General features: G+C 40.5%; 1 protein-coding gene across 2 annotated transcripts in view; it reads right to left on the reverse strand.

The window, feature by feature from the left end:
- EPG5 (ectopic P-granules 5 autophagy tethering factor) overlaps positions 1–27,688 on the reverse strand; it is a 118,023-nt gene that overhangs the window by 69,317 nt on the left and 21,018 nt on the right. For both annotated transcript variants that reach the window (XM_017963447.4, XM_002757218.6), the window contains exons 6-14: positions 27,318–27,391; positions 25,773–25,878; positions 23,102–23,216; positions 22,556–22,706; positions 20,508–20,663; positions 15,799–15,956; positions 11,687–11,841; positions 9,575–9,715; positions 1,165–1,329 (exon numbers count right to left, since the gene is read on the reverse strand). In XM_017963447.4, the coding sequence (XP_017818936.3) occupies positions 1,165–1,329; positions 9,575–9,715; positions 11,687–11,841; positions 15,799–15,956; positions 20,508–20,663; positions 22,556–22,706; positions 23,102–23,216; positions 25,773–25,878; positions 27,318–27,391 (1,221 nt within the window). The remainder of the gene's footprint in view (positions 1–1,164; positions 1,330–9,574; positions 9,716–11,686; positions 11,842–15,798; positions 15,957–20,507; positions 20,664–22,555; positions 22,707–23,101; positions 23,217–25,772; positions 25,879–27,317; positions 27,392–27,688) is intronic.

The raw sequence follows: 27,688 nt of genomic DNA on the forward strand, positions 1-27,688 counted from the left end.
CGAAGTCAGGAGCTCAAGATTAGCCTGACAAACATGGTGAAATCACATCTCTACTAAAAATACAAAAATTAGCCAGGTGTGGTGGCACACACCTGTAGTCCCAGCTACTTGGGAGGCTGAAGCAGAAGAATAGATTGAACCCAGGAGGCAGAGGTTGCAGTGAGTTAAGATCATGACACCGCACTCCAGCCTGGGTGACAGAGAGAGATTCTAACTCGAAAAAATAAAAAAAAAAAAGGCCGGGCGCGGTGGCTCAAGCCTGTAATCCCAGCACTTTGGGAGGCCGAGGCAGGTGGATCACGAGGTCAAGAGATCGAGACCATCCTGGTCAAAATGGTGAAACCCGGTCTCTATTAAAGATACAAAAAATTAGCTGGGCATGGTGGCGTGTGCCTGTAATCCCAGCTACTCGGGAGACTGAGGCAGGAGAATTGCCTGAACCCAGGAAGCGGAGGCTGCAGTGAGCCGAGATCGCACCATTGCACTCCAGCCTGGGTAACAAGAGCGAAACTCCGTCTCAAAAAAAAAAAGAAAAGAAAGAAAGATATTTAATAAATTATGTCTGCATTCTCTTTTCTTGTTGTATCACTTGTTAAAAGTAACTAACCAGAGACAAAACAACAGATACGTCCAGGCGTGGTGGCTCATGCCTATAATCCCAGCACTTTGGGAAGCCGAGGCAGGCTGATCACTTGAAGTCAGGAGTTAGAACCCAGCCTAACCAACATGGTAAAACCTCATCTCTACTAAAAATACAAAAATTAGTCAGGCGTGGTGGCATGCACATGTAATCCCAGCTACTTGGGAGGCTGAGGCAGGAGAATCACTTGAACCTGGGAGGCAGAGGTTGCAGTGAGCCAGCCTAGGCAACAGAGCAAGACTTCATCTCAATAAATAAATAAATACATACATACATACATACAAATAGATACAAGCGCATAAGGAAAAAGGGAAGATTTTCAACATGGAAAAATTTATCTTCATTTCACAGTTGCTCGTTCTACAAAAGAGAATTGAAGAGAAAATCCTAACTCTGACACAGCTAAAAGAATTTGTGGACCTTGCAAATGATACTCAGAAGTGTTTTAGTGTTTTGAGAGAACGCTTCTTTGAAACTGATGCAGGTACGACCTCCAGTCTCCAGAGAATGGTTTGAACACATACCTGTTTAGCAAATCCCCAATTCAGTCCTTCAAGAATAACACAGGCCAGTTTATTCTTCACCACTGTCAGGTTGTAATTCAATAACCAATCCCGAATCACAGCTATCTCAGATGCAGAAGGTCGCCAAAGATACAAAGGCAGTTCTTTAAACAAGTATAAAGAAACCTTATTAAAAAGAAAACAATAATCATTAAAATAAAGACTTAGGAACAATGCTATACTACTACAATACTATATTATTAAACTGCTTGTAAAAAATTTTCTCCAGCCAGGTGTGGTGGCTCACACCTGCAATCTTAGCACTTTGGGAGGCTGAGGCGGGTAGATCACAAGGTCAGGAGTTCAAGACAAGTCTGGCCAACACAGTGAAACTTTGTCACTACTAAAAATAAAAATAAAAATAATTTAGTCAGGTATAGTGGTGTTAGCCTGTAATCCCAGCTACTCAAGAGGCTGAGGCAGGAGAATCACATGAACCCGGGAGGCAGAGGTTGCAGTGAGCCAAGATTGCACCATTGCACTCCAGCCTGGGTAACAGTGGGACACTCTGTCTCAAAAAAAAAAAATTCTCCAAAAGGAACTGGGGTTTTGTTTGATTTTTAGACAAGTAAAATGGAAATTATGGCCAACCAAATCAAGTAGGCATTAAAATTGATGATACATCAAAAGTACATTTTGTAATCCTTTGTAAAGATCAATCATTTTAAAATATTCAAATTGACATGCTTCAATTTAGGTAAATCACCATACTAATGTACATTTTTAAAGTCAGGATAAAGCGGGGGACAGCTATTCACTTTAATTACTTAAAGTGCAAAACAATTTAGCACTTTAGGTGATTATTTATTCTATGGCATTTGAAAAGATACTCTATTGGTTTCCAAGCCATCTAGGCCATGGTGGGGTTAGGGGAAGGGTGGTAAGATGAAACAAGATTAATAACGAGACCAAGAGTTGACAGTTACTGTTAAAACTTGATGATAAGTCATTATACCATACTATTTTCATATGCATTTGAGATAATCCACAATAAAAAGTTTTTAAATCCTATTTACAAAAAGTCTACAGCACTACTTTTAAAATAATACATCCAAGTGTGCAAATTAAGAAAAATCTGGGTAAGGCATGATGGCTTACACCTGTAATCCCAGCACTTTGGGAGGCTGAAGCGGGCAGATCACCTGAGGTCAGGAGTTCAAGACCAGCCTGGCCAACATGGTGAAACCCCATCAATACTACAAATACAAAAATCAGCCAGACAGAGTGGTGGGTGCCTGTAGTCCCAACTATCAGGAGGCTGAGGCCGGAGAATCACTTGAGCCTGGAAAGTGTCCATGAACTGAGATTGTGCCACTGTGCTCCAGACTGGACGACAGAGTACAGTGATACAATCCCAGCACTCCATCTCAAATAAGTAAGTAAGTAAGTAAGTAAATAAATAAATAAATAAATAAATAAATAAATAAATCTAAGTTCACTGAATAAAGTTTGCTTTAAGGGAGACTGATCAGAAGAGCAATTCATTTTACAACGTCTAGAATAGTTAGAATAGTGCTGTACAATGGAAAAACAATGTAACTCATATATGCAATTTTAAGTTTTCTAACAGCTACATTTTTAAAAGCCCAAAGAAACGGGGAAAATTAATTTTAATAATGTATTTTATTTAATCTGCGGTCCAAAACATTATCATTACAACATATAACTATTACATGAAACTGAGATGTGTTACATTCTTTGGTGAATGCAAAGTCTTCAAACCTCAGTGAATATTTTACACTTAGAGCAGGTTTGAACTTGGACCAGCCACATTTCAAGAGCTCCATCTATAGTCATGAGTGTCTAGCAGCTATCATATCAAACAACAAACGTCTAGATATTGCATTTATCAGGTTCCTTCACTGTTCTAACCTGAAGCCAAAACAAAATTTTTTAATATAATTTCAACTTTTACATTCACAAGGTACATGTGCAGGTGTTACATAGGTATACTATGCAGACGCTGAGGTTTGAGGTAAAAATGATCCCCATTACCCAAAACAAAATTTTTACAAACAGTAGAAACAGTGAATTTTAAAGAAACCCTTCCTTTCCTTTTTTAATTTTTCTGTGTGCTTAAATTTTCGTGAGGATTCATTAATATAGGTCTTGCATCTTTCAAATAAAATGGTAAAATGATAATTTCAAAAACTGAAAAGTCCTACTGTGTGTTGCAGGTATCTGACAGGAAGAGCAAAATAGTAGTGTCAGCACAATATAGCAATGAGATCTGTCTGTGAAGCATCTGTCCCAATGGCATGTCATATATCTGTCCATCAAGAATGAAAGTGAAGCTATAATGAAAGACCCCAGAGACATTAAAAGATTAACAAGAGACTACCATAAACAACTCTATGCCAATACATTCAACAAGTTAGATTAAATGGGAAAATCCCTTTAAAAACATCTTACCAAAACTGACTCAAAAAAAAAAAAAAATCTGAATAGTCCCATCTGTTAAAGAAATCCAATTGTTGCCAGACACAGTGGCTCACGCCTGTAATCCCAGCAGTTTGGGAGGCCAAGGCAGGCAGATCACTGGAGGTCAGGAGTTCGAGACCAGCCTGGCCAACATGGTGAAACCCCATCTCTACTAAAAATACAAAATTAGACAGGTGTGGTGGCATGTGCCTGTAATCTCAGCTACTGAGGAGGCAGAGGCAGGAGAATTGCTGAACACGACTGCAGTGGTTGCAATGAGCCAAGATCGAGCCACCGCACTCCAGCCTGGGTGACAGAACAAGACTCCATCTCAAAAAACAAAGAAATCCACTGTGTTGGCCAGGCGTGGTGGTTCATGCCTGTAATCCCAGCACTTTGGGAGGCTAACGCGGATAGATGACCTGAGATCAGGAGTTCAAGACAAGTCTAGCCAACATGGTGAAACTGTATCTCTACGAAAAATACAAAAATTAGCCAGGCGTAGTGACATGTGCCTGTAATTCCAGCTACTCAGGAGACTGAGGCAGGAGAATTGCTTGAACCTAGGAGGCAGAGGTTGCAGTGAGCCGAGATTGTGCCATTGCACTCCAGCGTGGGCGACAGAGTGTCTGTCTCAAAAAACAAAAAAAAAAAATCGCATGTAAGGCCAGGCGTGGTGGCTCAAGCCTGTAATCCCAGCACTTTGAGAGGCCAAGGTGGGTGGATCACAAGGTCAAGAGATCGAGACCATCCTGGTCAACATGGTGAAACCCTGTCTCTACTAAAAATACAAAAAATTAGCTGGGCATGGTGGCGCGTGCCTGTAATCCCAGCTACTCAGGAGGTTGAGGCAGGAGAATTGCCTGAACCCAGGAGGCAGAGGTTGTGGTGAGCCAAGATCACGCCATTGCACTCCAGCCTGGGTAACAAGAGCAAAACTCCATCTCAAAAAAAAAAAAAAAAAAAAAATCACACAACATATCTACAACCATACAATCTGTGATAAACCTGACAAAAACAAGCAATGGGGAAAGGATTCCCTATTTAACAAATGGTGTTGGGAAAACTGGCTAGCCATGTGCAGAAAGCAGAAACTGGACCCCTTCCTGACACCTTACACTAAAATTAACTCCAGATGGATTAAAGACTTAAACATAAGACCTGGCACCATAAAAACCCTAGAAGAAAATCTAGAAAACCATCCAGGACATAGGAGTAGGCAAGGACTTCATGAACAAAACACCAAAAGCATTGGCAACAAAAGCCAAAATAGACAAATGGGACCTAATCAAACTCCACAGCTTCTGCATGGCAAAAGAAACAGTCACTAGAGTGAATCGGCAACCAACAGAATGGGAAAAAATTTTTGCAGTGTACCCATCTGACAAAGGGCTTATATCCAGAATTTACAAAGAACTCAAACAGATTTACAGGAAAAAAACAAACAAGCCCATTCAAAAATGGGCAAAGGATATGAACAGACACTTTACAAAAGAAGACATATATGAGGCCAACAATCATATGAAAAAATGCTCATCATCACTGGTCATTAGAGAGATGCAAATCAAAACCACATTGAGATACCATCTCACACCAGTTAGAATGGCGATCATTTAAAAATCTGGAGACAACAGATGCTGGAAAGGATGTGGAGAAAAAGGAACACTGTCACACTGTTGGTGGGAGTGTAAATTAGTTCAACCATTGTGGAAGACAGTGTGGCGATTCCTCAAGGCCTTAGAAATAGAAATTCCATTTGACCCAGCAATCCCATTACTGGGCATATATCCAAAGGACTATAAATCGTTCTACTATAAGGACACATGCACACGAATGTTCACTGCAGCACTGTTTACAATAGCAAAGACCTGGAACCAACCCAAATGCCCACTGATGATAGACTGGATTGGGAAAATGTGGCACATATACACCATGGAATATTATGCAGCAATCAGAAATGATGAGTTAGTGTCATTTGTAGGGACATGGATGAATCTGGAGAACATCATTCTCAGCAAACTGACACAAGAACAGAAAATGAAATACCACATATTCTCACTCATAGGTGGGTGATGAAAAATGAGAACACATGGACACAGGGAGGGGAGTACTAAACACTGGGATCTATTGGGGGAAAAGGGGAGGGCCAGCAGTGGGGGCGCTGGGGAAGGATAGCCTGGGGAGAAATGGCAAATATGGGTGAAGGGGAGAAAGGAAGCAAAACACACTGCCATGTATGTACCTATGCAACTGTCTTGCATGTTCTGCACATGTACCCCAAAACCTAAAATGCAATAAAAAATTATTTAAAAAAAAAAATCGAATGTATCATCAAAAGACTTTCCACAAAGGAAACTCCAGACCAGATGATTTCCCTGGTAAATTATATCAAACAGTCAAAGAAGAATTAATAGCAATTATTGAAAAATTCTTTCAAACAACAGAGGAGGAGCAAATGCTTTCCAACTCATGTTATGAGGCTAACATAGCTCTAAAACTAAAACCTAATAAAGACATAACAAGAAATGAAATGATACAGCAGCATCCCTCATGGATATATGTAAAAACTGCCAATAAAATAGTCTCAAATAGAATCTAGCAATACCTCAAAAAAGTAATAATACACAAAAGGGTTTTTTTGTTTTTTGTTTTTTTTTCAGAAACACACAATGACAGTTCAATATTAGAAAACTGGTCAATGAAATTCATCAACAAAGAGAATAAAGGAAGAAATCATACGATTATCTCATATGAATGTGCAAAAACCACTTGAATACTCATTCATGAAGAAAACTCAGCAAACTGGAAACAGAAAAACAGTTCCTTAGCCTAATATAAAGCATCAGTGAAATCTATACTTAAAAGTGAACTTTTAAACCCTTCCCTCTATGACAGGTAATTAGGCAAGAATGTCCATTCGCACTAATTCTATTCAATATTGTAATAAAGGGCTTAGAGTCAATGCACTAAGGCAAGAAAAAGAAATTAAAGGCGTAGCAATTAGAAAGAAAATCCAATTAAGAATTCTAGTTAGAGTTCTCAACAAAACAGGATTTACCTAGTATATTTTAAAATATATTTATGTTTTTACTGAAAGTCAAAGTATCACTAATTCTACCTGAAGAGGTTAAAGGAAAGATGCATGGATTTCACAACTGAAAGTAGAACGTGTCCTCCAAAGTGAGCCAATTTTTGAAATTATACAATAGGCCAAAAGAAAAATCTGACATCAATTTGCAGGTTGTTACCAAATAAATTTCTGCATTTTGTACTCGGGGATCGGATGTGAGGGCGATCTGGCTGCGACATCTGTCACCCCATTGATCGCCAGGGTTGATTCGGCTGATCTGGCTGGCTAGGCAGGTGTCCCCTTCCTCCCTCACTGCTCCATGTGCGTCCCTCCCAAAGCTGCGCGCTCAATCAAAGAGGACTACCATCCCCGATAGAGGAGGACTGGTCTTCAGTCAAGGGTATACGAGTAGCTGCACTCCCCTGCTAGAACCTCCAAACAAGCTATATACCAAAAGGTTTTGTCTTTATCAACAATTATCCTATCCCACAGCAATTTCTACATAGAATGTGCCTCTCATGCTAGGCCTCTAGAATAGAAAGTTCTCTTCAGACATACTCCAAGTGTGTCACTGAAAGTTCAGAGCCCCCAGTCATAGCACATTCTGACTCTGGAGCTAGGGTCTGATTCCAGATTAGCCCAAGGTCACTGCGAAAATATTCAAAGCCATCATATCCATCTGAAAGCATAGGGGCTTAAACAATTTCCTCCAAAAACCTTACAAGTTCATAGAGCACAATGGAAACATAGGTATAAACAGGAGTGGAGGCAACTTACACTGAAACATTGTGGCTTCAATTTTCACACTTAACTTTAAGCAAATCTCTGGGCACAATTTACTACTAGAAGTATTAAGGCCAAAGGCCAAAGTAAAAAAAATTAACGTAGGGCCAGATGCAGTGGCTCACACCTGTAATCCCAGCACTTTGGGAGGCTGAAGTGGGTGGATCACAAGATCAGGAGTTCAAGACTAGCCTGGCCAACATGGTGAAACCTCATCTCTACTAACAATACAAAAATTAGCTGGGCATAGTGGCATATGCCTCTAAGTCCAGCTACTCGGGAGGCAGGAGAATCACTTGAACCCAAGAGGTGGAGGTTGCAGTGAACCTAGATTGTACCACTGCACTCCAGCCTGGGAGACAGAGCAAGACTATGTCTCAGAAAAAAAAAAAATGTAACCAAAAACAAGAAAACCCTTGAGAAAAAATGTCATAAGCTCAAACTGAAAGAATCATATGATCCACTGTACATTTCTCTGGAATTTATCCACTAGATAATCACTAAAGAAGGAGCAACAGAAAACTTCCTACTTCACGGAACTGTCTATGAAAAGCTTTGTATCTCAATATAATCATCTTGCAGTAGCATACAATGTTTTTCCTAAAAGGAAAATGTACCATGTACTGCCACTATGGAGAACAATTATCATGGCTCCTCAAAAGATTAAAAATAGAATTATGACATGATCCAGTAATTCCACTTCTGGGAATATACCCAAAAGAACTGAAAGCAAAGCCTCAAAGAGGTATCTGTACATCCATGTTCATAGAAACTTTATTCACAATAGTCAAAAGGCAGAAGCAACCCAAGTCCCCATCAATGAATGAATGGATAAACAAAAAGTTATATATATATATATATATATATATATATATATACACAAACACACACACACACAAACACACATGCACAAAGGAATTATTATACAAGCTTAAAAACAAAGTAAATGCTGACTCATATTACAACATGGATGAACCTTGAGGATATATTATGCTAGGTGAAATAAACCAGTCACGAAGACCACATATTATATAGTTCCATTAATATGAAATGTCTGAAATAGGCAAAATCTAGAGACAGCATAGGGCCCCAATGTATGAAAGCTGCTTAGGGCCCTAATCTAAGAAAGATGCTTAGGGCTGAAAGAGACAGAAGAGTAAGAGTGATAGCTAGGGCCAGGCGCGGTGGCTCACACCTGTAATCGCAGCACTTTGGGAAACCAAGGCAGGTGGATCAACTAAGGTCAGGAGTTTGAGACCAGCCTGACCAACGTGGTGAAACCCTATCTCTACTAAAAATACAAAAAAATTGGCTGGATGTGGTGGTGGGTACCTGCAAACCCAGCCACTTGGGAGGCTGAGGCAGGAGAATCATTTAAACCTGGGAGGCAGAGGTTGCAGTGAGCAGAGATCAAGCCACTGCACTCCAGCCTAGGCAACAAGAGCAAAATTGTGTCTCAAAAAAAAAAAAGAAGAGTGATAGCTGAAGTTTGTGGGATTTCTTTCTGAGGTGGTGAAAATGCTCTAAAATTGACTGTGGTGAGAGTTGTACATATCTGTGAACTGACTAAAAACCACTGACTTACACATTTTAAATAGGTAAATTGTATAGTATGTGAATTGTATCTCAAGAAAACTTTTGAAAAACAATATGAAGATTGCAAAAGGGATTGTGACAAATGACAGAAACAAATTAAATCTGCATCCTCCTCAACTTAAGTTACTGCATACTATTTATTTTGTTTTTGACTGACTTTAAATAGGACCTTCTTTGTCAGTTATTTCTGCCAAGTATAAAACAGGAAAACTATGAAATAAAAATTGTTAATTAACTATAGGTCATAAGTAAAGATATGTTACTGGAGGTGGACAAGTCAACCTTGATTTTGACAGAAATAATCACAGCTTTTTATATGCAGCAGTTAATCCCAAACTGGCGTGGTCAACGGCACAGAACCCAGCAGAATAAATGCTAGTTCCTTTCGTCCTGTTATACCCCCAAGTGACAAAGTAATTCCCAAGAACCTTCCTATTTTTGCCAATGTCCCATTACCCCAAGACTGAGAAAAACAAAAACAAACAAAATCAGCGCTCTTACCATTCCAACCTGGTCAATGGTTTCTTGAACTCTATCTAAAAGGATAGAAATTATCTCAGGGTGAACAGCTGTGATGGTCCCTAAAAGCTCTCGACCAACTTTTGAAAAAGTCTCTCTGGTAGACAGGGTGACGTAAGATACCTAAATGGGGGGCAGGGGGAAGAAGACGGCACTTTTAATACCAATTATCAGTCAAAAGACACTTATATGGTTTTTTCAAGCAAAACAGAAAGAATATTACATTGAGCTTTAGTTGACACTATCTTCCAAAAAATGTTAAAACTTCATATAGGCAACTGTCTACTCAGGCTGAAAGGTGGTGGGAGAGGGTATATAAAAGAATGGCAGGCCGGGCGTGGTGGCTCAAGCCTGTAATCCCAGCACTTTGGGAGGCCGAGGTGGGTGGATCACCAGGTCAAGAGATCGAGACCATCCTGGTCAACAAGGTGAAACCCCGTCTCTACTAAAAATACAAAAAATTAGCTGGGCATGGTGGCGCGTGCCTGTAGTCCCAGCTACTCAGGAGGCTGAGGCAGGAGAATTGCCTGAACCCAGGAGGCAGAGGTTGCGGTGAGCCGAGATCGCGCCATTGCACTCCAGCCTGGGTAACAAGAGCGAAACTCCGTCTCAAAAAAAAAAAAGAGAGAATGGCAGCTTTTTACAACAATGGCTTCAAGTGTGAATTCAAAAAGTATATCCCAAGTTTGTCAGTAGCAATAAAACAGTTCCTACAGTTTCAAAACTTTTCTAAATTTGAGGAAATCACTACAATGACGAAAATCAGAATGCATTTCATGGAAATGCCTATCTTCCCCTACAAAATAAGATCCCTAAACTACAAGATCTTCTAAAACATTAATGTTTACCAACTCCTTTTGAATTACGTCTTTCAAAGTATAGGTTACAATCCATTAATGCCAATGGTATTTTTAAACACAATGGAATAAACAGAAAAATAGCAGAGAATAAAATAGAAAAATGTAATAGTGCATCACAGGAAGAGCAAGTATTGCTTCAATTGTACATACACACACAGGATCAGACTGCAATATGGAATGTAATTTTTATTGTGACTCCTGGTCAAAACACTGGAAACATTACTCAAGAGCATAAATATTCCTTTAGCAATAGATCTTGAGAACGTCACTTAATGTATATAAAAGTATGTCTTCTCTACCCAGATTTTTCAGATCGTGACAATGGTTTGAATTCCAGATCCATCAATATCTTAACTTTTTGCAAGATTATGAAGTTTTGGTATAGGAACAGCTGAATCAAGTATTTGATCCTGGAAAGAACATCCAAGTTTGTCACTGTCAAACTGGATTATTAAGGGAAGGTAATAAAACCCAAATAATCATCTTCAAACATAATTTTACTTGCGTATACTTGAATACTTTGGAGGAGATACTTTGTATGCAGAGCAACAGATCAATGACAGCCTAAAGTGTAAAATGTACAGGACTGTTTAAGTATACAAAAAACTCCAACGAATGTTTTGGTAACCACTGTGGGCAAGTCCCGAGATGCTCAGCAGTCCAAATTTCACTCCCTTCCACCATCAGGGATGGCTCAGTGAAAAGGTAAAGAGAGCAAAGATCTTACCCCAGCCTGTAATTTCATATTTTAGATGAGGAAAATGAAGCCTGGGGTGGTAAGTTAATTTTTTTGATGTGAGATGGCCAATTAATAGCAGAGTTAAAACTCAGGTATCCTAACTCCAGGTTCAATGTTCTTCCCACCATCTCATTTCAACTGGCTTGGAAGCTAGGTTCCTGCTACTAGCAGGAGGGGAAGAGTTTAGTTTAAGGGGTGGGGCGAGGAAAACATGCCACATAAAAACTTTATTAGGCTGTTCAATACATTGTCTCTTCCTTACTGAAACAGGTGCGACAAATTTCAAAAGATAATATGTACTGGGGAATGGAATGGATATAATTCACATTCTCAATATTCACTATAGTAAAATAATGTTCCACTGATTATTCCTTCTCAAAAGTATAGACAGTAGCTAAATAAGTCACAATTTGTAAAAGCAATCCCCCCAAAAAGTCACTAGACAATGCAAAAGAATCCACTTTTTAGCTGATTCATAAAACTTCACATTCTAACCTCATATATCTCCAGAACAATAATTTTTACGAAGTCTTCATCCACATTGGTTCTTCTGGCCTGAGCCATCTGAGCAAAGGTAGTCAGAAGGCAAATCTCTTCTGAGCTATTCATAGAAGAAAGACACTTCTCAAAGTTGGTAAAATGTTCTGGGTCTGCAAATTCACATCAAGAAAATTAAAGTAGGGAAAGAATAAATGTATATCTTCAATCACTCTTCTAGAGAAAAAGATTTAGGAATATTTAAAGATACAAAAGGTCTTTCTTTGTTCCAAAATAGATTTCTGCAGGCATCAGGAAGAAGGCTGGACCAGACAGCCCCTGAAATTCCAACAAACTCTAAACATAATGTAATCTCACAGGAGACATTTACCATCTCTAAGCTTCAGTTCCCACCTCTGTCTCAAAAGGTTATTTAATAAGAAGATTAAATAGTATGTCACTGGTGACGTGCTTTGTTAACTGAAAAGCAGTGCTGCTGTCACTAGGCAGTCACCTTCAAAGGCACACTTGAAGCTACTTGGTAACCGTCAGACAAACAAAGACCTGACTAATGAAAACTGCTAATACTAGAAAACTACTTGGCAAACAAGTCATTCCAAAAAAAAGAGATTTGCTTACAAAGAAAAACTGGGGGCAAGAAATTAGTTATAACCGTAACTGAATTACTGATGAATGTCATAAACAATATAATAAATGTGATATGTTTTGCCTATATGGCAAAGGATGCTGTGTAAGCAATACTAAATTCTGCCACTAGGAGGCAATATTCACAAATATAAATGACAGTAAACTGGATGTTGCAAAGTTCCACAGCGGAAAGGAAAAAAAGCCCATTCTAAAAATATATGTCCTTGGCCAAGCACAGTGGCTCACACCTGTAATCCCAGCACTTTTGGAGGCCGAGGTGGGCAGATCATTTGAGTCAGGAGTTTGAGGCCAGTCTAGCCAACATGGTGAAGTCCCATCTCTACTAAAATTACAAAAATTAGCTAGTGTGGTGGCACATGCCTGTAGTCCCAGCTACTCAAGAGACTGATGCAGGAGAATCGCTTGAACCTGGAAGGTAGAGGTTGCAGTGAGCCAAGATAACACCACTGCACTGCTGCCTAGGCAACAGAGCAAGACTCCCTTTCAAAAAAAAAAAAAAAAAAAATTATATATATATATATATATATATATGAGGGAACTTTTCACAGTAAGAAGGCAACAAGCCAAAAATCATTCTCATATCTACACATTTGAGAAACCAAGGTAGCTCACCAAATCTGCATTTTCAAAGTAACTCTGGGACATATACCAAACCAATTTTCATTTTCGATCTCCAAACTGTATTTGTAGTGGAAATTATTACACATAGCATTCCCAGAATAATGAAAATTGCCATGACTATTCTAACTTACATTGTGAAAAGATATTTAAAAAGGAAAAAAAAAAGAATTATCATTCAAACTTATAATGTTTAAGGTACAAAACAAGGAAAAGGCCTTATATTTTAAATAACTCTATAGGAAAAACAATGGAAAAGTGAAATAACTTTCTAATTAGCATTTAAAATATTAACTACAAGGACAAACAAGATCAACACATTTCTACATTTATTTATCATCAAATTTGCTTATGGCTACACTTTACTAGTAGCCAGAATGTTGATCAGATTCGAAATAAATAAACAAAAAGAAGCCAAATTAAAACAGACCAGTTTTGAACAATCACTGCTGAGAAATCTGCTAGTCAGGAAATGTTAAAACTAGTTAAAATTTGTTCCTTAGAAACTGATTTCAGGCTCACCTTACCCACATTACCACAGATAAGTAAGAATTGGTTGTGAAGAGTAAGTACTTCTGGCGTTTACTAAATATAAAATGTTGGAAAGGTCAAATACATTAGGAAGCCTTATTCTTCTATTAACAATAAAAATCAAGCCTCCTAAAAAAATTGGTATATAAAAGATTAAGCAAAAGAGAAGATGAAAAAACAGCAAATTAGAGCAGGTGGATTAAAGTTTGCAAAGTCTCCACTCTCAAGGTTAGAACGTAATAAGGCAAATGAAACTTCTCTGCTGTGACACAGTAACTCCCATGTCAGGTGATACAGGCCCCAAGGGAGATAAAGATAAAAAGTGCCGCAGGAGTCTGGAATCCAGACAGAAGACTCCAGCCCCAGAATCCAAAGCTCCAGGCTGAGGCGAGGCTGGTACTGTCACTTCAGGGTCTGGAATCTCATTCACTACAGAGCTGAGCTGTTCGACACCAGCTCCATCTGCCACATGTGCTAATAGGTAGCCTGGCAGATAGTAAGTCCGAAATGAAGGGAGATGACTCTACAAAGGAGACCTCCCAGGACTCAAGCTAACAAAGAAGTGCTGCTGACCATCCCAGGCACTTCCAAAGGAAATGTCTGTCTTCTGTGTTAGCTATTTCACCCACAGAAATAGCTGCCAGAGGACAGACAATGACTGTGAGACCTCTCACCTAGCTCACTGTGTAAGCCCAGGTCCAACCAGTCTAACAGAAGCACTGCCCCTAGGACAGTGGAGAAGCATTTTACAAAGCAGAACATATGTAAAGGAGTCCACAGCTATCACTAAAAAGGTAAAAAGAAAAACAGAAAGAGACAAAAAAGAATGCATGCAGAGCACCAGAAAATAAAAAAAAGAAACAGAAGAATAAAGACATCAATCTAGAGAGATAGAAATGGAAGCCAGGTGTGGTGGCTCACACCTGTAATCCCAGCACTTTGGGAGGCCAAGAAAGGCAAATCACTTGAGGTCAGGAGTTCAAGACCAGCCTGGCCAACATGGTGAAACCTTGTCTCTACTAAAATATAAAAATTAGCTGGATGTGGTGGTGCCCACCTGTAATCCCAGCTACTCAAGAGGCAGAGGCAAGAGAATCATTTGAACCTGGGAGGCAGAGGTTGCAGTGAGCCAAGATTGTACCACTATACTCCAGCCTGGACAACAGAGCAAGACTCCTTCTCAAAAAGAAAAAAAGGAAATTGAAAAAAAACAAATACTGAATGTCTGCAGAAACTACTTTGCAAACAATAGGGGCTCAATAATTTTTAAAGTGTATGGCTTTAAGTGATACGGACATTTTAAAATTTGGAAAACAGTCTTTACTTCCTGTTGTTAAGGAAAAAACATTTCAAAAATATAATTATCTTTTGTTTTTTTTTAATTTGTTAGTATTTCAATATATTGTCTATCATTTTTTAATGTACATGGTAACTTTTAGAAATCACTACAACATACATCCAATTAAATAGTGTTTTTCATTTTGAACATTATAATTTTGTTATAAATAAATATCATGGCCAGGCACAGTGGCTCACGCCTGCAATCCCAGCACTTTGGGAGACCAAGGTGGGCAGATCACCTGCGGTCAGGAGTTCAATACCAGCATGGGAACCATGATGAAACCCTATCTCTACTAAAAATACAAAAATTAGCCAGGTGTCGTGGCATGGACCTGTAAGCCCAGCTACTCAGGAGGCTGAGGCATGAGAATCATTTGAACCCAGGAGGTGGTAGTTGCAGTGAGCGAAGAGTGTACCACTGCACTCCAGCCTGGGTGACAGAGTGAGACCCAGTCTCAAAAAAAAATAAAAATAAATCAATATCCTATAGTTTAGAGGTGGTATGATGCTAAAACTTATGTTTTCAACAAAATTAATTTTTAAAGTATACCTGTCTACATCATTCATAAAAACGATACAACTTTTAAAAAAACAGCAATAAAAGAAAGATATTAGTGGAGCAGCTGGGCACAAAGCCTTAACAAATTTCTAGATAATTAATACATTTCTGTTAATACAAATGTCAACTAGAATAATTTCACACACACACATAAAAAAAGTGCTTCTAAAAGTCGGAATATTGTGTTCACTGGCATACTGTTTGCGACTCACCAAACTTTGATTTCAGATACGCTAGTTGCTATTTAATACATCAAAACTGTGAAGCAGTCTCTTGAATTTCAAAATCATTACACTTGAGTACGTAGAGTAAAATATTTTCTCTTAGTCCTTCTAAAAGTAAAAATTAAGCTATGAAGAGAAGCACACAATGACAGGGAGAGCTGGATGCCGCCTGCTCTGAGGGGCTGTACCTTGGAGCTGCTGCTTGCACTGGGAGGGCTGCAGGGAGGAGGAGAGCTGCTGCAGGTTCTCGTGCTCCACCTGGTGCATGAGGTAGAAGAGCTTCCAGAGCATTTGCACAGAGAGCGTCCCGAAGGGCATCTCCGACATAAACAGCCAAATGCCAAGTCTGCATGTAAGCAGGAATCATTTTATGTATTAGTCAGCTTCATTTCACTAAGAAAGTAGACAAACCATTGGCTCTCACGGAAAAAAGATTCTTAAATCACACTACAATTTTTCTAATATGCTTTAGTCATAAACACCTCAAGGATGGATAACATTAACAGCAAATATAAACCACTGAGCCTGTGCCAGGTACTGTTCTAACCACGACAATGTGTGCATGTGTGTGTGTATACATATATGTACGATATGAACTCAATTCATCCTCACAAAAACCAAGACAATAATTATGGATATGGCCAGGCACGGTGGCTCATGCCTGAAATCCCAGCACTTTAGGAGGCCAAGGCAGGTGGATCACTTTAGGCCAGGAGTTCAGGACCAGCCTGACCAACATGATGAAACCCTATCTCTACTAAAAATGCAAAATTAGCAGAGTGTGGCAGTGCATGCCTGTAATCCTAGCTACTTGGGAGACTGAGGCAGGTGAATTGCTTGAACCTGGGAGGCAGAGGTTGCAGTGAGTCAGGATTGTACCACTGCACTGCAGCCTAGGCAACAAGAGCGAAACTCTTGTCTCAAAAATTATTATTATGATGGATATTAGCCCCAACACACACAAGCTACTAAGGCACAGTTGGTAGTGGGTGGCAGGCCGGCTGTGGATGTGTGTGTCTGAGCAAACGTACAGGTATACATATGCACACAGACACACGTGCAGTGGGTGGGAGAAAAACTGAAATCCATCCAGTAACTCCTCTCTGAGCACTGAACCAAGTTCAAACTCCTCAGCCCAAACTCAAAGGCTTCCATAGTACGGCTCTGGCCCGTATTTCCAACCAGAGCCCTCTCTGCCTTCCTTCAGTTACCACTGCGATCCAAGAAGCCTGGAGAGACCCCACACCTCCAGGCTGGCTTCTTCCATGGGTGAAGCCCTCCTTGGACTTCTCTGCACTTTTACAAAACTCTACCCGTACCTGACTTTGGCGTCATCAGGGATCCTCACACTGCAGTGGCAGAAAAACCACCTGGGGACTGTGGAAAATGCAGATTCCCAAGCCTCACCTATAGAGACCCTGACTTTGTAGGTCACAAATTCTGGGGCACAAGAATTTGAGCCTTTTAATAGTCACCCTTGGTGACGCGGACTCAAGTGATTCTTAAACTACAATGTGAGAAACACCTCAAGGTACTGTAATTTATATATAACATACTAGCCTAACAGCAATTTGAGAGCAGAAACCAGGTCTTGTTCATTTTTATATAAACCAGTTTATAATTAGAACCTTGTCTTTTAATTATCTGCTATCTAAACCAGTATCTCAAAAACACTCAGCACTCAATGGATGCTTATTAAAATTGTATGTGAATGTCATCATGATTTTAAAAAAAAAAACAAACTTGTAGCAGGATGGTGGTCATGGAAGTCAGAATCTGCTAAGGACTGGCTGGGCACAGTGGCTCAGGCATGTAATCACACTTTGGGAGGCCAACGCAGATAGATCATTTGAGGTCAGGAGTTCGAGCCCCGGCCAACATAGTAAAACATCATCTCTACTAAATATACAAAAATTAGCCAGGCGTGATGATGTATGCCTGTAGTCCCAGCTACTCAGGAAGCTGAGGCAGGAGAATTGCTTGAATCCGGGAGGCAGGGGTTGCAGTGATCACACCACTGCACTCCATGTTGAGGGACACAGTGAGACTCCACTTCAAAATAAAATCTGCTAAGGTATGTATAGCAACTTACCAACTGTTAAATTAAAAAAACATATATATATGAGGCACTCAAAGCTGTTGCCATATTTGAGGCACAACTACAAATTATCCAGTTACAAATTATCTAATTACAAATAAACCAAATTTAAGAAAGAAATGAATAGTGTATGCATAATTCACACCTATGAACCTAAACAGGCAACTGGCAGCCAAACCCACATTGACCTGGACTCTGAAAACACCACCAGCTAGACTCCTGACCAAGAGACTAAGAAAATTCTCTAAGGCCAGGTGGGCCAGGTTTCTATCTTATAAATTAATTATCCCAACACTTCACATGGGACCTGACGCTGTTTTAAAACCCCAAAACAATAAAGGGAAATTGTAGAGGACTTAAAAGTAACATCACAAACAGGGTATATTTCAGGCTATAAAATTCCCTATATGGCAGGCATTCAGGGAAGTCTGGCACATATACATATATATAAATATATACATATATAAATATATGAGGTGGGAGAGTCACTTGAACCCGGGATACAGAGGTTGCAGTGAGCTAAGACTGTGCTATCACACTCCAGCCTAGGCAACAGAGAAAGACTCCATCTCAAATATATATATATGAATTTGTATAAAAAAAAAAATATATATATATATATATATATGTACTTTTTTTTTTGAGAGAGAGTCTTGTGCTGCTGTCCAGGTTGGAGTGCAGTGGCGCGATCTCAGCTCACTGCAACTTCCACCTCCCAAGTTCCAGTGACTCTCCTGCCTCAACCTCCTGAGTAGCTGGGATTACAGGAGTCTGCCACCATGCCTGGCTAATTTTTGTATTTTTAGTAGAGACGAGGTTTCACCATGTTGGCCAGGCTGGCCTCGAACTCCTGACCTCAGGTGATCGGCCTGCCTCAGCCTCCCAACGTGCTGGGATTACATGCGTCAGCCACCATGCCCAGCCATAGCTTATATTTTTGTTGTTTGTTTTTAAGTATATTTACCTTTGTTTTAGGTTGAAGGGATAGCTATTGTCAGAAATTTCCATTTGAGTCACAAATAAATTTAAATTTCATAGCTTTAAATATCTGGTTCTCATATAATTTGTTTCCTAAAATAAACTGAAGAACAATGGCTGCCAATATTTTTAAACAATTGTCTCTGTGAATTATATATATAATGTTACAGGAAGGGTTCACAGCTCAACACATAAGACCTAGTAAGTAACTAGGATGAAAGCGTTGCCTCTCACCTAAGAAAGGTCAAGAAAAAGTGAAGGAGATAAAGAAGGAAGACTCTCCAGGCACCAGGCTGGCATCAGTGGGCAGGTGCTACTGCACTGACACCCTGACACTGTTCCCAACAGGATTTGGTGCATCTCATGAGACCAGCAAATTTATGGTACCCATGTAACAGGAAGAATCTAAAGATAAGGCTGGCTGTGGTGGCTCATATCTGTAATCGCAGCACTTTGGGAGGCTACGGCGGGTGATCACTTGAGGTCAGGAATTTGAGACCAACCTGACCAACACAGTAAAACCCTGTCTCTACTAAAAACACAAAAATTTAGCCGGGCATGGTGGCAAGTGCCTGTAATCCCAGCAACTCAGGAGACTGAGGTGAGAAAGTCTCTTCAACCCAGGACGTGGAAGTTGCAGTGAGCTGAAATCATGCTACTACACTCCAGCCTGGGAAACAAAGTGAGACTGTCTCAAAAAAAAAATAAAAATAAAAAAGATAAATTTCTATACCAAAGTTCTATTTAAGTTAGACTCACACCTTCACAGTGTCTAAAAGTGGTTAACACTTAGCTAAGAACTCCTGATCTTAGTCTCTAAGTCTCTAGATTATTCTGTTCCCCATATGAAACCACGTTAGAACAACCCGTAGTCACATTTGAAAAGTTCTTTATGGTTTAAAATATATTTCCTCACATTACCACAATTCACCCTTATCACATATCCATGAGGTTAATGGAACAGCAGTATCATTATCACCACCTCAGTCTTATCAATGAAGAAAGTAAGACCACAAATATTAAGTGACTTTTCCAGGGTAACAGTAAATGGCAGACCAAGACTCAAACTTACTACACAACACAGAATAAATTGGGGTCTGAGGCTAAGAGTCACATGGCAAGAGGGAGTGTAGACAGCTAGCCCAGGACATGGCCAAAGTTGGGGAAAGCCAGCAGTTTATAAGCCAAGCTGGGTGGGGGTGGAGGCGGGCCAGCATCTCCTAGTGAAAGGCATAATCCTGCAGCAGAATCCCCTCCTCAACGTGGCCAGTGGCTCAGGGAAGGGAACACGGGACGCATCACTGTGTCCCTGCCTATGCCTCAAAGAGGTCCTAGGCTGTAAGCAGTGGCACAGATAGCATGATCCAAAGATACCATTTACAAAGCCCAGGCAGAGGACCAAGATCCATATCATTCCCAGACCTTATAACCCTTGCAGGAAGGCAAACTGAACAATAAAATCAGTCAATCACTTGTACCACATGCTGCGCACCTACTGCATCTCACCGCAGGCACTGCAAGGGGAAGGTGATAGAGAGAATCTATCCTTGTTTTCCCCTGTTCAAGGCTGCCCCAAAAGTTCAAGGTGGCAAAAAACTGAGACACCAGAATAGTAGTGTTAACAGAAAGAATTGAGAGGAAGATCATTTCAGTCAACAGGGGGATATAACAGATATGGACACGAAGGCCCAAGAATTTGCCCTAGATAATAGGTGAAATATACTGAAAAAACTATTACAAAAGACCTACTTAGTGGCTTTCACTCAAATATTCTCACTAGTGAGGAAGTTACTTCTCACTAAATATCATCATATGACTTACCTTTTGGCCTTCAGCACATGTAGGACAGCCCTCAAAAACAGCTCATCAAATTCAACCTGTAGTTTCTCCACAGAGTAGGGCTGCTGGGCCAATTCTGAGCTTCGGTTATGGTTCACATACTGTGCCCAATGGTCACTTACATAACCAAGGGTCATTCTGAGATGAGGAAAGATAATACAGTACTTTTCATTAGCTCAATAGCTGCACCTTTCTATTACATTTACAACATTCATTTACTCAACCCATATTTATTGAGCTCCTACTATCGTCCAGGTTCTGAAGATAATGAAATGGAAAAAATAAAATCCTACCTTCCACCAGGTGCAGCAGCTCACGCCTGTAATACCAACACTTTGGGAGGCCAAGGCAGGCAGATCACAACGTCAAGAGATCAAGACCAGCCTGGCCAACATGGTGAGACACCATCTCTACTAAAAATACAAAAATTAGCTGGGTGTGGTATGCCTGTAATCCCAGCTACTCAGGAGGCTGAGGCAGGAGAATCACTTGAACCTAGGAGGTGGAGGTTGCAATGAGCCCAGATGGCACCACTGCACTCCAACCTGGTGACAGAGTGAGACTCCATCTCCAAAAATAGAAACAAAAATAAATTTTAAAAATTAAATAAAATCCTACCTTCATGGAGCTTACATTTGGTGAAGGGCAAAGAGACAACAAATAAAGTAATATATAGTCTGTCACATGGTTGTAAGTGACACTGAGAGAAATAAAGCCAGAGAGAATAAGGTATGTCTGGAGATGGAGGAGTGGGCAGGGTGAGGAGGTGAGTTGGGAGCACAAGAGGCTTCACTAAAGAGGGACATTTGGGCCAGGCATGGTGGCTCACGCCTGTAATCCCAGCACTTTGGGAGGCTAAAGTGGATAGATCACAAGGTCAGGAGTTAAAGAACGGCCTGGCCAAGATGGTGAAACCCCACATCTACTTAAAATACAAAAATTAGCTGGGTGTGATGGCACATGCCTGTAATCCCAGCAACTTGGGAGGCTGAGGCAGAGAATTGCTTAAACCCAGGAGGCAGGGGTTACAGTGAGCTGAGATTGCACCATTGCACTCCATCCAGCCTGGGCAACAGAGTAAGACTCTCTCAAAAAAAAAAAAAAGAGGGACATTTGATAATGTCCAGAAAACAGTAAGGAGTCACAAGAGTATCTATGAGAAGAGTGGCCACATAGAACAAACAGCCAAAGCAAAAGCTCTGAGGGGTGTCAGATATGTTTAGGGAACAGCAACGAGGCCAGTGGCCAGAGTGCTGAGAGGGAGACTGGCTGGAGATGAAACAGAGAAGTAGCAGGAAACCAGATTGTGAAGGGCCCGGCAGGCCACAGTGAGGACCTCGGCCCTTTCCCTGAGTGCAGTGGGGAGCACGGTAGACTTCTGGGCAGACAGTGACTGGGCTGACTCATGACTCATAAGGAACACTGGATGTTTGAGAATACACTGAAGTGGGGAAAGGGCGGAAGGGAGCAGTGGGCAGTCAGAAGCAGGAAGATAAGTCAGGAGACTTAGGAATGAAATGGGATGTGAGCAGTGAAGATGGGAAGACACGGCTAGATTCTGAAGTTTCTTTTGGGTGGAGAAGGAAGTTGAATAATAGCATCTGTATATGCTGTAGGAAATTATCCAGTAAAGACAGAAAAATAAAGCAAAAAAAAGAGTATAAAATTAATTCAAAGAAAAGCAGTACATATTCTCTGAATTTATCAAGACATCAGAAGCACTAAGAGCCTGCATCTTCCTAGATGCCTTCTCTCTTGCCCAGACTTCAACCCAGCAGCAGCGTTGAGGATCTCAACTCCCAGAACAATCATCTAGCAAGCCAGTTAAATTTGAGATAATTCAAAAAAATATTCTGACTGGAAGCACTTATGAAATTCCCATCTTACAGATAGTGAAGGAAAAAATGTTAACTTTTATAAAAAATAAGACCTGAGGTTTACAACTAAAATGTCCATCATCCCAATTATACAGATTCTGTGTCTGACCAGGGTGAAAGTAACAGAGAAAGATAGACCAACAGCAGTATTACCTGATCATATAACCAATCCGCTTCACAAACTGCCTATAGCGGGCTCTATTAAAGGTTTCTAACCCCACAGCCAGAAGTTCCACTAGTGAGTTGGCAAAGGCAAAAATTTTCATCATCTCTTGAGGTCTTGTTGTTTCAGGTAAATAATCACCTAGAAGTTAACCAGATAAAAGAAAAACATCATAATTACTATGAAAACACATGAACACATACAGCTATATAAATATTTTAATGAACACCCAAAGCCAAGATGGAGAAGAACTGACAATATTATTACCCTGGCTCCCATATCAACATGAAATGGGAAAAAACTTGAGACAAAGTGAAAATTAGAAACAATTCATTTAAGCTGGGCAATGTACAAGCTAGTTAGCCTTCTCACATCTCAACACCAAGTGGGAAATTACAAGCACAAGAGAAGCCTAGTACAGCTCGGCACAAGAAACCTGAGTTAGAGCCTGCACAGGAAGTAAGACTCGATGCAGAGTTACTGTGTTTGCACTTGTCGCTACCACATTTTACACATGACAAGACAAATTAGTCTACCTTTCACTTGAAACCCAAGAAGATGCTGAAAGAGTTCATGAAACGGGAACTGTGCTAAAAGGGTCACCAAATCATCTTCATTAAGGAGAATCCAACTGCTCTCAGGGTCTTCATCCTAAGGGAAAAGACAAAAAATCATGTCAGCTGGTTTGATCAGATCACACTATGGTCTAGAGTTACAAGAGCTAAATTATTACAGGTCTCAATGGTATACATGTGATATCCTCATGAGTCTTCATAGACCTTTTCTCCAGGACAGAAATGTATAGTCTCAGTTCCACAGATAGTTCCACAGTAAATCCCCTGAAATTGCAAGCACAATTTTACATGCAACTGGGTCATAGCCAGTGACTGAAACTGCTCTCATTAAATGTCCATCCCAAAGAAAATAGAAAACAAGAAATTCTCTAGAGTGAGGACCTTACTATAGGGATCAGTGGTTTGATAACATCAATTAAAGAACCACAGATGGACCTCGAGCTGTGGCTCATGCCTGTAATGCCAGCACTTTGGGAGGCCAAGGTGGGCGGTTCAAGAGCAGCCTGGGCAACATGGTAAAACCCCATCTCTACTAAAAATACAAAAATTAGCCAGAGGTGGTGGTGTGCGCCTGTAATCCTAGCTACTCTGGAGGCCGAGGTATGAGAATTGCTTCAACCTGGGAGGCAGAGGTTGCAGTGGGCCGAGAGATCGCACCACTGCACTCCAGCCTGGATGACAGAGCGAGACTCCATCTCAAAAAAAAAAAAAACAGAACCATAGATGAGAGTTCAAGTTGTGTTAGCTACAATTCTTTTCCCCCAAAATCAAGGTCTATCTAATATTCAAGAGACTTAAGAGGAAGCAATTGACATTTGCTATGGATGACTGAAGTTCTGTTGTCAACTAGTGCTGCGAAAAGCAGTATAAGATAACTGTGGTCATATAAAATTATTACATAGGGGAAATCTTCATGGTCTTTTTGTTTGACACAGTGCACTAAAGTCACCTTAAAACCAAGTTGATTTATGTCCTGAGACATGCTACATGAAAAAGGGAAGGAAGTGAAAAGATCCTGAGAACCTGAAGAATATATCACCTGAATTTCAACAAGGGACTGATGCCAGCCATTCATAATTTTCTTAAGCCACTCAATTTTTTACCTCTATGTATCTAAAATGGCTAACAAACAAGAATTTTAGGAACTCTACTTAAGGCAGTAGATCTCAACTTAGCTGTTCTTAACTCAGCCTTACATTTAATCCCCAGGGAGGCTTTGAAATATCTGGATGTCTGGGTATGGGCCTGGGCAAGGTTTGTTAGTTGTCCAGGTGATTCTAGTATATGGCTAGTATCAAGAAACCACTGATGTGGATAATTCAGAACGCCTTCCTCCCCACAGCTTTTCTGAGGCAATGGCACTCCCAACTTTCTCATCTACTCCCCATATTCTTGAATTCACTGAATATTTAGGGAGTGCTAAACAGGAACCAGGCACCCAATGCAGGGTGAGATAATTAATCAAATACTTTGACTGGAAGTATTTAAAACACTTCCAGTAACTTGTAATGATTTAACTAAACAATAAAGTATTTATAATGCTCCTTAATCATTATCTGTCTGGGATTAAATGCAGGAAACCTACCAGAAAAAAGACTTCTCCCCCAAGAAAGACCACTCAAAAAAAAAAAACACATTGCTCCACTACAATCTTTAAAAGACCAATCTTTACTGGCTCCTGAGAAGCTTGCTTCAGAATGACTCCTCAGTTTCTAGCAAAGACGCTTGCACATCCACGTCATTTCCCACCACCTAACCACCTCCTCCTGCAAGTCTCGGGAAGAGAAAAACAACTGTGAAGGGGGATCCTCACTTCTAAAGGAGCACTCTGGGAGATACACAGACATGATCCCACAGCTGCCATGGCTGTCATTCTGAGAACTGTCTGCTGCACACTTTCATCTCCTTTTAAGAGAGGGATTGTAACAAATCTGGTCACTCAGCATCCTAGACCAGAACACCAAATCATGATTCAGACCAGAACAAAGGACTAGAACTGATCATTAGCTGGAGAACAAAACTACTTATAAATATACGCATGATGGGTATAGTAGAAAGGAAAAGTAACAAGGGCGATCTCAGGAAGCTGGATTTTGATCATTAAATTCTCACCACAAATGGAAAATCATCATCCACCTTTCAATTGAGAATTTCTGGATAAGAAGTTTATGAGTTAAGGGAAAATCCTGCTAAGTTCCAGCTTTTTAATATTCAGATTCATATCATCTGTAGGTGAGGCTCGAACCCCAGAAACTTGTTACGACATAAAGAAACTCCTCATATACATCTTATATAATATGACTTTAACTTCCAGGTGCCAAGTTCTCCCAGCTGAACAGAATGATATTTTAGAGAAGGGGTGCAACACAGCACACTGGCTCAAAGCACAAGCTCTAGGGGCTCGGCATTTAATGACTCTATGGTTTGAGAGAACATACTTCAAACTCATGCACCTCAGTTTCCTCATCTATAAAATGGGAATCAGAGTCTTTAGCTCATGGGGTTGCTGGAAGAATTAAATGAGATACTATGTTTTAAATGAGATACTATGTAAAAAGTGCTTAGAACAATACCTGGGGCATAAGAAGGGTTCATAATGATTCATCAAAATGATACAGACATGACAAGTTACCTCTTCTCCTCCTTCGTCTACTAGCGTCCAGGTCCCAGATCCAGGCCCTGAGGAGGATGGCTTCTGCTCGCTGGGCTTCATGTGGCACATAAACTCAGCTCGATTTCTAAAGGACAAGAATGATCACTCCCATCACTTACATGAAGCCCCACGTTATTGTTTTCTGGAGTATCTCCTCACCCTGAACAAGAGCCACACATCAACCCAATCTTCAAATGGTTTAAATTAGTAAATAAGAAATAAGAACTGGCCAAAAACCAAGGCTACTAAAACTGCACTAATTTTGGTGGAGAATGCAACTATTCTGAATTAGTAATGATGAGTAACTGCAGAAAAGCAGCTACACTAGCACAGCTCCCTGCATGACGCAGGACCTCAATACATATGCTGCGGAACTTAACTCAAACGAGTGTTGCCAGGGAAACTATTTTAGCAACTATGACTTACTGAGTGAAAAAAGGAGAATGGAGAGGCTTCTTTACAGCCAAAACATAGATATAAATGTGAAAACTTGTGAGTCAAATCATAATCTACCACAGGCAGGAGCAGCCCCTTGTATCCAAGGCAGTAAGGGAAAGGAATCATCACATCTAAATTCCTCATCTTAATTTCAAGGACTTATATAATCCAACCCACCCGAGTTCTTCACCTTTATTACCAGCTCCTGCACACACCTTAGCTTCAGCCACACTAATCTACCTATGCTCTGCACAGCTATCCTAACCTGTGTTGGGGCCTTTGCTCACACTGTTCTCCCACCTACGTGTTCTCTCTTGTCCTTTTCGCCTACTGAAATCCAATCCATTCTTTTTTTTTTTTCTTCAGATGGAGCTTCGCTCTGTTACAGGCTGGAGTGCAGTGGCATGATATTGGCTCACTGCAACCTCTGCCTCTAGGGTTCATGCAAGTATCCTGCCTCACCCTGCTGAGTAGCTGGGACTACAGGTGATCACACCACCATGCCTGGTTAATTTTTGTATTTTTAGTTGAGATGGGGTTTCACCATGTTGGCCAGGTTGATCTCAAACTCCTGACCTCAGGTGATCCACCTGCCTCGGCCTCCTAAAGTGCTGGGATTACAGGCATGAGCCACCATGTCCAGTCCAATCCATTCTCCAAACATAGCTCATTTACCATGAAACCCTCTCTGACTCCTCCACTCAACTCTTTATCCTCTTCATTTCTATTGCATAGCTTCACAATTTAACACTTAAATCTCTCTGTGCTATTTCTCTTCTGGCACTAAACCTCTTTTTCCAAGAAACAGATCACCTTTTTGTCTGCAGCACCTTTCACAATAGTATATATGACAAGAGAGGCAAACCCACCGAACAGGGGAACCCATAAAAATGGTTGTTTACATATAAGCAGTTGAAGGGTCACTTTGAAACAAGTATCAAACCCAAAGAAAATCTGCAATGTTAAATTCGAGAATGCCAAACTTCCCTTAGCTGTTCCTCTTTGGATCTAGGCAGTTTCAGAAGCCAATCCCTTAGAAGAAGGAAGCATTTCAACGTCTACTTCGCAAAGCTCCTCCACACTTACTTGACAGGAGACATCAGCAGCGCAAGGGACTGCATAAAATGAAAGACCCCTGATGGGTTATGCAACACTGTGATCTGAAATCAGAAGAGCAAAAAGCATACTGTAGAAAAGAAATAAACCAGGTGTCTGCAGTCGCGGTTCACAAGTGTTCTAACCAAAGTTGCTGTTAAGAGAACAAGGCTGACACTGGTACCTAGTACACAAGAGTCAAGCACAGCCCATGGGTTACCTGGCAGCGCTGAGTCAGCTGCACTCAAAGAACAGAGGTAGCTGGGCAGTTCGCTCAATTATCCATAACAACATGGGATGAAGGACACGACTGCTACTTTAATCCAAAGAGAGACAAAACAAAAACCAAAAAAATCCTCCTT

The sequence above is a fragment of the Callithrix jacchus genome, chromosome 13 (genome assembly GCF_049354715.1).
Source record: "Callithrix jacchus isolate 240 chromosome 13, calJac240_pri, whole genome shotgun sequence".
Taxonomy (NCBI): domain Eukaryota; kingdom Metazoa; phylum Chordata; class Mammalia; order Primates; family Cebidae; genus Callithrix; species Callithrix jacchus.